An 11,154-nucleotide genomic window follows, 5' to 3' on the forward strand; every position below is an offset into this window, starting at 1 on the left:
GGGGGGGTGGCCAACGCATCGGTGTCTACCTTCTCGAGCCTCGGCAACCGCCACCTCCTCCTCTACCTGTGCGTCTCCTACCGTAGCAACACCACCTCAGCGCCGTGGCAGCGGACCGTGTCCTGGCTCCGGTCCCGTTCCACGACCTCCCTAGCAACGACGCCCTCCTCACCGCCTTCCGCGCCTCCTTTCGTGGCTTCCTTCTTGCGTGCCACCGCCACCGACACCACGACGGCATCCTCCTCGGTGCAATGGAGATGAGGGGAGGAAGAAATAAATGGCACCCGCTAAACTTTAGCTAGCTAACTTGGCTAAAATTTAGGTACGGTGGTTCCGAACAGACCTTAAGCAGTTACAAATCGGGCGTAATCTCCTCTTCTCGACTTTCCGTTCCATGCCTAATTGTCTTATACTTGTATAATATCAAGGCAATGTATCAGGTGCAAATCAACTAACCTGTGCAAACTTAGAAACTACCGATCAGGACCATTAGATGCTGATCCAATAATAAGGTGAGAGGTGGGATTTTTTTACGCTTAAGCCCCCCACCCACCGTCCTTTTTTTGCGCTTAAGCTTTCTCACCCCATCTATTGGATCAGCATCCAGTGATCTGATTGGTACTTTTAAAATTTACACAAGTTGATTGATTTGCACACGAAACGTTGCCTAATATCAAACAGTCAATTTACACCTGATATGCCAAGCAGGCCCAGTGTCCGGGAGCATTTATCTCTCCGGAGACTATTGGTCGCCACGCACTCACCGCTATCTCCATGATTGCGTCTGTCTCGCTCTCGCTGCTCCATTCCTGTTCTTTCGCTCCCTCTCCCCACCTTTATCGTCGAATTCTTGTTGTCGCTCATCAGAGTTCTTGTTCGCGACCACTTTCCTCTGCCTGACACTCTGAGTACTTGGTTAATGGTTCTGTAATCCATCGGCCATCACCAGCTCACCACTCGCCATGTCGGGACAGAGCTCGAGCTCCTATGGTGACACTGACCCTGGCGCGGACAGGGCATCCAGCACCACCTCCAGCAGCATCCGGTGGGCTCCGCACGGCCGCGGCATGACGGCCTGCCTCGTCGTCGTCAACGTCGTGCTCGTCGCCCTCGTCTACCTCTACTTCTGGAGGGTGTTCTCCCGCAAAAGCAGCGCCGCGTCCCCCTCAGCCTCTAACCCCATGGACCACGACGACGACGCGTCGTCCACCGCCTCGACGCCGCCGCCCTCGCCTCCAACGTCCCAGGACCAGTACGACCGCCTCGTGGCGTCGCTGCCGACGTTCGTCGCGCGCTCCGGGTCCGGCGCCGGCGCCGAGTGTGCGGTGTGCATCGCGGAGCTCCGGGACGGCGACGAAGGGCGCGCGCTGCCGCGGTGCGGGCACCGGTTCCACGCGGCGTGCGTCGACTCTTGGCTGCGGCGGCGGCACACCACCTGCCCGCTCTGCCGGGCCTGCGTCGTCGTCGCCGCGGAGGAGGCGGGGCCCAAGGGCAGTGACGTAACGGACACGACGACGGCTGCGGCTCTTGAGGATATGGACGCACCGGTGTAGTCATTACTGATTTGATTGCATTAGTTTTGTTTACTTGTGTGGGAAGCGAAGAAATTAGGACGTCACCTAGCGGTCTTGGGTCAACGGAATTGTAGTAAGGAAGCGTTATCTTGTTTGGATGACTCCAAACCAGGAAACTGGTTATGCAAGCTTGATTGGTAAGTTTTTAATTCTTCCTATCACAGATATAAGTGTTTAATTTTGTCGTGAGTTAAAAAAGAAAAGCAACTTCATCTTGTAATATCGTTAAAAATATGCTATCTCATATTTAAAAAATTCAGTATATATTTTTACTCGCTCTGTCCTTATAGTATAGTGCACGTGCTAACGTCGCTGCATCATTTAAGGTATGTACATGAAAACAACCATCATATATTAGAAAAATAAAACGGAAAGAAACAGTTCATTTTCAGAGAAATATATAGAATAAATCATGACTGGAGCACGGTACATATATTTAATATAGCAAATAATTCCTATGCATCACAAGGGCAATAACCATTCTGCTCCATATTAATAATTTTCAGATTGTAGAATTGTCAAAACTAAAATTGTCACTCCGCAGTCTGCACTGTACTTTGCTAGGAAGACAACGTAGATTTCCAAAACCTTTTCAGTTCACCAATAAAACATATCCACAGCCAAGATGCATCATTGGAGCGTGTCACACATAGATGCAAGAGGAGCATCACAATGTTGCACATCAGATGGGTGGATAACTCAGGAAAAAATCCATCAACACAATTTTGGAAAGAAAAATGTTGCTAGTACAGAGGAGCTGAAGCGGCACATCGCCATGGCTAAATGTGCAGACTAAACCGGGGCCATGGGAGCGAGGCAGAGACAGAAGGGTACATGAAGTGACCAGCAGTCCACTCGGCGACGTGAGGACTGAGGGACAGGGGATCAGTGGCAGTCCGCTTGGCAGCTTCCTGGTTTTCCACCCGTCCACCCGCTGTAAGGCATCGTCATTGTTCTGCTCCTCTTCCAATCCAATGTGCAGCTCTAAAGCTGCAGTTTGAAACAGAAGCAACAATTCAATAGTAGATTGGGGAAGAGTATTGATCTAGTAGACGAATGGAACAACGAACAAAGGACGCTGTTGCCAAAAAAAACATTAAATTGCAAATGTCGCCTACCTTATCCCTTCAAAAAATGTGCATCATGTGATCTAAACCATCATATAGGCAAATATTGCTAAAAAATCATAGTAGGGTACATTCGAGTTGACTTTCAAGTTTATCATGCAAATATTTCCCAGCAAGTATATTGCAAGATTGTGACAAATTATAGTATATAGTGCAGTGAGTCTTATGCAGAATTAAATTGGATTTGTTGCATCCATACAAATGAATTTTACTGCCCCATAGAATGGACATTAACTAAACCGATGTTGAAGCATGTGTCATACTTTTTAGAAAAAATAAAGCTTACCGAATCATGGATGTAGATATACCTGTCTTGATTTGCACTTGCAATTCTTAAGTCTCTACCTACAGTCAAAATTAATTATTAGACCAGAACCAAAAAAGGATTGAGCAAAGAGCAGGGATACAAGCACACGACACTCACAAATTCATGGAGACATGAAAATTCTGTTGAGCTCTTGGTGATCAAACTTGCGGCATCGGCTCTGTCTGCCTTGCAAGACGTATTTTCTTCAACACGTAACTGCAGTAGCAAAGCAAACAGCTGTCGGCTAGGCAAATTCATGGGGAAACAGACTCAGTAACTAAACTGAACCAACACATCATACTTCTTTTTCTCTGTCCTGTGGTTGACGAGGATGGCAGCACAAAAGGCGCCACGACCAATCTGCTCCATGATCTCCTACTGATCCATCCGTGACTCCATGGCTCCCAACCACACAACACATCTGCTAAAACTCCAGAGCAGCAACACGCGCTTGTAAAACTTCAGTATCTAATACCAGAGCCTCTGGCATCTCCCGTACACACCACAACTCCAATCAGCCCCGTACCCTCAGCGATTTCTACAAATGTGCCGATAAATTAGTGGTTGGAGGGAGGTAATTTACCTGCAGTCTTACTTCGTGTCGCCCAGAGCAGATCTGCACAGAAGAGGACAGTCACCACACTAAGATGTAAATAGCAGTAGCAGAAAAGAGCAGTTCAAGAATTGAGTTTTGAACTTGCATAAATTACAAAATATTTTAGTATGGGTACTCATTAATCTTTTAACCAGATGACTGGAAACTACAAGTTCCATGATAACAGCATTAGCTGAGATGCATAATATAGAAAATATAAAGCTTTGTAGTGTACAAGTGGTTCATGTATAACACTATCTTAAGTCTTAATACATGTAACCAGGATGAAAAACTTGTGTTGCCACTCTTTGCCTTTCACTGGTTAGCCCCCACCAACAAGGCTTGTAGGTCCGAATATCACGGGCTGGTGTTGGTGTTTCTGCCCATGAGCAAATGCATTCCCGTCCTGAAAAAGTGGAAATGTTACAATAGGCAATTTTTCTCTTAACAGATGAAGCTTCTATGTACGTGCAGAGTCTACTTGAAACAACAATGTGTCAAAATATACGAAGGTAAAGCACACTGGACGTAGCTTTTAGACTTTTACACCTTTTTAACAACAAGGCAATCATGAGGCGGCACATATTCAGTTAACATTTAACAAATGCTATGTAGAAAATTGAGAAACACAGTTGATCTATATGAAATTACACTACTTATCACAGAATTTATCCTAAGGACGGTTCCAAGTTGAAAATTTTACATTATATAGCTAACTACATTGTATCCAAATTGCCTGTTTTTTATATAGCTAGAAGCATTCCTTCTTCATTCTTTCCTTCTTATAGGATTACAATTTACTGCATGCTGGCACGGAGCTGCCAGATTCCTCACCCAACCATCTCCAATCAGTAGACTAACCAATCAAGATGCATGAACAAACACATACCTCTCGACGTCCAGTTAGGGTGAGGCCTCGACGGTGGGATCTCCAGGGTCGATGCGGTACCACTGACTGTTGATGGTAGTTAACAAACATTATAAACCGTCAATATAACTTGTATAAGAGTATGAAAATAATCACCAACAAAGGTTTAGGGATTTAAACTAATAAATTCCACGAGTTTTGGTGAATCTGTATTATCTGTAGGATTTATCTAGAAAACCAGCAAGGTGGACCTAGATGTCAAACTTAATCGCGATTATCTACGGGATAAACAGCTCTAGAAGTTTCCAGAGGACACCACACTGAAGCGGAGGGCAAGAGGCTGCCAGGTGGGGCCGGCTGATCTAGGGCCCCACCTGTCAGCCACCGCCTCGCTACGTCGGTGTCGATGTTTTATCACCGATAGCCTGCCACGGGGGTATCCGGGGCAGTATGTTCGGGCTTCGGCGTATGCCGAACACGATGGTTAACGCAAGACACAGTCGATTTATCCTGGTTCAGGCCCTCGATCGTAGATCGAGTAATAACCTTACGTCCAGTCGGCCTTAGCCTTTGCGTTGGATTGATTCTCAAGTGTTGTGTTGTACAATTGTTCTCTCTGTCTTAGGAGCCCTGCCCTCCTTTATATAATCAGGAGGCCAGAGTCCTAGTCGGTTTATAATGAGATATCCTAGTAGGATTGCTTAATAGTTATACTACTAAGATTACAGGGGAAGAATCCTAGTTGGACTAGATCTTCTCTGTCCTTTGCGGGGTATCCTATGGGTCCCGCATCGACAAGCCCCCGAGCACTTCATGGTTGAGCTCTGAAAGTTTCGCTCTGCTCCTTCAAGTCTTGTTGAGTAGGAACAAAATGTCATCCGAGTGCTTTCTGGAGTGAAACCTTGTAGCGCTTCTTGGGATCTTGGAATCACGAGTGCTTTTTTTAGAAAAAATACATCCATCTAGTTGTAGCCCCCGAGCCTCTTGCTATTTGGAACAAGGAGCTGGAGGATCTTGTCTTGAAGTTGCTCTAATTGTTCGTTGAAGTTTTAAAAAGAGCTTGAATATGGATCGTTCCGGGTTCTTTTTGTCGTAATGTCTTGAAGTGGTCCGCGTTGAGGAAATCTTTTGGTGACGTGCGCTTTTTCGAGGAAAAAGTGCACTCACTGAGTGTAGCCCCCGATCCTCTTGCTATTTGGAACAAAAAGTTGGAGGGTCTTGATCTTTTATGTTGTTTGAAGAATTTGTGTTCTGAAGTAGTCCCCGAGACTTGGATTATTTTGTTATCCGAGTAGTTTCGCGGCATGTAGCCTCCGAGCTTATGTCCGGGTTCTTTTTGTTTCAGGAAGAACTCGGATGCGAGGTCTTGGCGTATTCTTTGATAGTCTGCTGTTGCCAGATGTAGTTGTATTGTGGTGGTTGAGCGTAAATGCCTTTTGTTCACGGGTTGTACTGTGCTAGTATATTCTTCCGAATATGCCCGTCTTCGAGTACTTTTTCTTCTCGCCTGAGTCATCCATTATTGAGTCCTGTCTTTTCACTGTGTCCTTTGTTGGGCTTATTTCGTTGGTGCTCCTGGTCCATGTGTGCCGATCCTTTGGCCTATAAATACCGTCCCGGAGTGCTTGTTTTCATCCATTGGACATTCTGTTGAAACCTTCTTGGTTGTGAACATGGTAGTTTGTGAAGTAGAGCAGCCCCCGGGCGTATTTTGTAGTTCCTGTGTGTCTTGTCGTAGCTGGAGGAAGTCTTGTGATAGGGATTAGAGGTAGGCTAATCCCGCGACAGCATTGTGCCAGGATGTACGTGGTGGTAGATGGAGGAAGTCTTGTGATGTGGGCTTCGTTCCTTCATCCGGCAGTTTCGGGTTGATCCTCGTCGCCTGTCTTGAGACCGTCCGGTGCAGATCAACATCATATCCAGCATCACATCGGTCTTGGGTAGACAGATGCCCGCCGGCCTTCTCTGCTCCATGTTGCCCTGCCGTGCTGCCGATTTCCGCCTTGGATGCACTGCGTTCGTCCTTTGAAGAAAACAGTGTAGCTGATGGCGGTCTGTCCTTCCGAGTAGCAATTTGGGACACGTAGTCGTTCCAGAGCCTGGTCGTGTCCGTGTTCCTCTTTGCTACTTTGCTTTTCGTGGTGCCGAGTTCGTTGGGTCTTGTAGGTTTTGTAATCTTCTATTTTTGAAGTTGCTTGTAATGTAACGAATCTTGTCTTCTGAGTTGTCTTTGACTCTTCTGTTGTGATCCCTGTCATTCATGGGACTACCGAGTTCTTTCTTACATAACTGGGTTCTTTTGTTACTCGTGAGGTAGCCCTTTCTTTCTTCTTTGTTCAACGAGTTGTTCCTATGGTCGTCTGATAACCCTGCTGTGTTGCTGCGCGGATAAGTCTGAAATCTGTCCGTTGGTTCGTACCGTTGTGTGGATTCGTGCCCTCCGTCATTTTAGCTGCGTCGGTAAATGGACCGTTGTTTTCCCACGATGTGCTTTAACGGGCCTTATGGGCCGTTTGTATCACGGAGAAATCTATTTAAAGACATTTTATCTTCTTTCCCTTGTCACCCAGCTCTTTCCTTTAAACCCTAGTTCTCAGAAAACCGCCGCCATCATTGTCGTTATCGCCCGAGCTTCATCGTTCTAGCTTCATCCTCCTTAGCGCCTTTGTTGCTTCCGCCAATTCATGGGAAAGAAGAAGACCGCAAGCAAATCTCAGGCGACCTTTGTGGACGAGGAGTCGTCGCTTTCTTTGATCGAAAACCAGGAGTTCGTGGCCATGAGGGCAGCTCAGAAGGTTTGGCCGGCTCCAACGACCAGCGAAGACCAGCTGCGCGAGCTCGTTAGTGATGGCTTGATCCAGGACAAAGTCATCGCTGAATGGAGAGTTCCGGGCGAGCATCGGGTTCCGGCCCTAGGTCCTGGTGAGATTGTCCTTTTTGTCTCTTTTGTCTGCGCTGGTCTCTGTCTCCCTGCTTCTGTCTTCCTTCATCAGTTTCTTGGGTATTTTGGGGTTAGTTTGAACCATCTAACCCCCAATGCCGTTCTCCATCTTTCTGTTTTTGTCCATCTTTGTGAAGCCTTCCTTGGGATTCCTCCTTCTCTATCTCTTTTTCGTTTTTTTCTTTCGCCTGAAACCTCAACCCCGCCGCGAGGAAACCAGTGTCCTTGGCGGTTGCGGGATTCAGTTTCGCCAGGGTCTCAAAATCAAGTTTTTTGATTATGACCTGGTCGATTCTGTCAAGGATTGGTGCGCCAAGTGGTTTTACGCTGCCAATTTGATCCCTTCTCTTGTTGTCCACTCCGGATCCGGTCCTATGGCGAACGACCGGTGGGACAAAAAGCTTGAGTCTCCTGCTGAAATTCAGGCGATCCAACCTCTCCTTGATAGGATTAGTACGCTGAAACAGCAAGGATTGACCGGCTTTGGTATTGTCTCAAGTTTTCTTCGTCGTCGGGTTCAGCCCTTGAAAGAGCGGGGACATCTCGGCTTTGAGTATTCTGGGGCCGAGGATTCTTCGCGCATGGTCCCAGCTCTTGAGCTGACCGGTGAGGAGGTACTCGAGCGTCTCCAGAAAATGCTGAAAGGAGTGAGCGTCATTCCTCCTGCCGTCCCTGAGTACTCGGCCAACAACCCGCCACCAGCTGTGAGTTGTCTATCCTCCTTTTTCTTTTTATTTGAGTTCTTTGTGTACTCTTTCTGCGTCCGTTCTTGCTTAGTTCTTCTTTGTCTTGGTGTTTTGTCTTTTCTTTGTAGGTGCTTGGTCGGAACTTTGTTGATCCGATCCGCCTTGATGTTCTCCCTGATGTGGCGGAGGCTGGGGATCATCTAGCCGGTACTTCTGTAATTAGTAAGTCTCAAACCTTTACAGCCCTTCCTGGGGTTTCTTTTGGATCTGATGATCTATATGAAGAGTATGTTCCTCGTCTAGTCCCTCGCGGACCTCGCAGCGTCCCGAAGAGGGGGCAGATGGATGGGTCTTCATCTGGCTTGCCTGTCTCCAAGAAGCCTCGCAAACCAAGTACTCCTTCAGGTACTCCAGTTGTTGCTAGCATGCTCTTAGGTGAGCACATTTAGTACTTCTTTGTTCTTTTATTTTCATGTTTCTCTCTTGAACCGAGTACTTTTCATCTCTTTTTCAGCGGGTGCTCTGGTTTCGCTGGCTGAGGAAGAAGAGGATGATGAAGTTCCCCTTATCACGCGGCGGTGAGTTGTTTTTCATATTCTTGTCGCATTGAATTTTTCCTCTTTGTTTTTAATCTTAGTCTTGAACTTTTTTGAAGTAATCGGAGGTCGGGTGTGAGTTTTTCCGATGCTCTCACGCCGACTTCTTCTGAAGCTCCGGGGTCGAGTTCTTTAGTTTCTTCCACCCCGAGCTGTATTGCTCCTCTGGTGCGGAGTTCTTCCACGGCTCCGGCTCCGGCTTCTTCCGTGGCTCCGTTGTCGGCTGTCCCGCTCCCGTCGCTGGGTGACGGGGACGTCTTCGCCGTCGTGGTTCCCCCTGCGAGGCCTTCTCTTGGCTTCGCAAGGAAAAAAGTAGTCGGGTGAGTAGATTCTTGCTTCGTCTTTTTGTCTTTTATCTTCCTTCCTCTGGTTCTTATTGGTGCTTCCTTTTATCACTTTTCAGTGCTTCGTCTTCTCTAACTTCTCCACCGACTTCTTCTCTGCTTCCCGCTGTGCCAACGAGTTCTGAGCCTCGAGACTCACATCATTCTATTGATGAAGTTGCGGCGGGGGCTTCAGAGCTTCCTGGCGGAGTTGCGGGCTTGGTCGCTCCGGAGGTAACTGTGGCCGTCGCGCCGGGTTCTTCTGGGGATTTGGCTCCGGCTTCCCTGGAGGTTGCTCTGGTCGCTCCTGCTTCGCCCCAGCCGGCTTCTCTTTCCCCTTCTTTTGCCTCCGGCGGCCCTTCCCTATCCGATGATGTGGTGCAACAATTCGATGCCACTCATCGGTTATCGGAGCTGACCGTAGCCTGGGGGAGCTTGTCGACCCTCGCGACTTCTTTTGGTGAAAAGCTCCAGGTAAATTTTTCTGCCACTTTTCTTTTGCATGCTTGTTTTTCTTCTATCCTTACGCCTCGTTTCTCTTTGCCTCTTTCTGCTTAGTCTTTTTCTCGTGATCATTCTGGCTTCTTTTTCTCATCTGAAAATGAGAGGAAGTTGTCTTCGGAGGTAGACGCTCTGAAAGCCGATCTTGACCTTCTTCGGGCTGAGTTGGAGACGGAGCGCCAGTTGCACCAAAAGGAGGAGAAAGCCCTTCGCGCCCGGGTTGTGGAGATGGAGAAACAGAGAGATGCTGCGGTGGAGTCTGCGAAGAATGAAAGCAAAGGTGCCGCGGGTTCTGCCTGTTTCTTCTTGTATTTTGACTTCTTTTTCTGCTGACTTGTTCTTTGGTGTTCTGTTCTAGCTCTCCGAGTTGAGAAACAGAAGCTCTCGGAGAGTATTGATGAAATGAAGGCCCTTGTCCATTCTAGTCATAATAGAGCCGAGGAGGGTAAATACTCACGCTGAGGAAGAACTCGCCCTTGCTAGGCTGATTAGGCGTGGAGCTGACAGAGATCTTGTGCAGGCCCAAAAAACCATTGAAGGCCTATCTGGGAAGCTGGCGACGGCTACCGAGAATTGGAATGCCTTGTGGAAATCTTTTCGTTCGGTAGCCGACGTCCTCCGGACTTCGGCGGATGACGGGCAATCTTGGGCGCCGTTCATTCCTCGGATTCCGACTCGTTTCCAAGAGTTCGCGAAGAGGTGCGCCCAAGTATGTACCAAAAATGTGCTGGCCTAGGTCCGGGTCTTTGCTCCGGAGGCGCCTCTCTCCAAGATAGCGGAAGAAGCTGAAAGCCAAGAATATCTTGACGCCGTTGAAAAGATGGAGCCTGAGGTCGAAGATCTAGCCAGTAGGATTGTAGATGGTTTAAATATTGACCTTTCCCTCTCTGATGACAATGCCTGACTCGCTTTGAGCATCCCCTTGTAATATTAAACTCCTTTTTAAATGAAGATTCTTTATTCTTGTTGATGTATTCTTTGCTTGGGTACGGTTGAAGTTATTTGACTTGTTGAGTACCTTGTTCTGTTCCCGTCTCTGCTCCGCAAAACGGCTCTATGTGTTATTCTTACGGGGCCCCTTGATTTGTTGGGTACTTTTCTTTTATCGTTCCTTTGTGATTCGTTGAGTGCTTTGTCCGTGTGATGACTTTGTTAGATGTAGATCTTCGTGTTAGCAACCTTTCGCCCGCACTATGTAAAACGACTCGGTATAGAATGCAGCTTTGATAAACTTCGGCATCCGAGTGCTTTCTTGAGTGGTGCTTGTGCTTTTTTGAAGAAGAAGTACCTCCATCTGGTTGTAGCCCCCGAGCCTCTTGCTTTTCGGAACGAAGTGCTGGAGGGTCTTTTGAAGTTAGATTTCGGTCGGCTTGGTTCATTTGCTTTTTGTTTCGGGTGTTAGCTTTTTAGCTACCCTCATCGGCGAGCTCAAGCGTCTTTTCAGCTATTTTGCTCTCGGCCGGAATGCTCAGGCATGTTTTCAGCCATTTTGCTTTTTGTTTCGGGTGTTAGCTTTTAGCTACCCTCATCGGCGGGCTCAAGCATCTTTTCAGCTATTTTGCTCTCGGCCGGGATGCTCAGGCATGTTTTCAGCCATTTTGCTTTTTGTTTCGGGTGTTAGCTTTTAGCTACCCTC

The 11,154-nt window shown here is 47.6% G+C and overlaps 1 protein-coding gene across 1 annotated transcript; it reads left to right on the forward strand.

Annotated features, from left to right (window-relative positions):
* The first annotated feature begins 754 nt into the window (after positions 1 to 754).
* LOC136531989 (E3 ubiquitin-protein ligase EL5-like) lies at positions 755 to 1,675 on the forward strand. Its single transcript, XM_066524633.1, has one exon. It carries the CDS (start codon positions 963 to 965, stop codon positions 1,551 to 1,553), a length of 591 nt encoding a protein of 196 aa, XP_066380730.1. The 5' UTR covers positions 755 to 962; the 3' UTR covers positions 1,554 to 1,675.
* Positions 1,676 to 11,154: the final 9,479 nt, after the last annotated feature.

This window comes from Miscanthus floridulus, unplaced genomic scaffold (assembly GCF_019320115.1).
Source record: "Miscanthus floridulus cultivar M001 unplaced genomic scaffold, ASM1932011v1 fs_49_3_4, whole genome shotgun sequence".
Lineage (NCBI taxonomy): Eukaryota > Viridiplantae > Streptophyta > Magnoliopsida > Poales > Poaceae > Miscanthus > Miscanthus floridulus.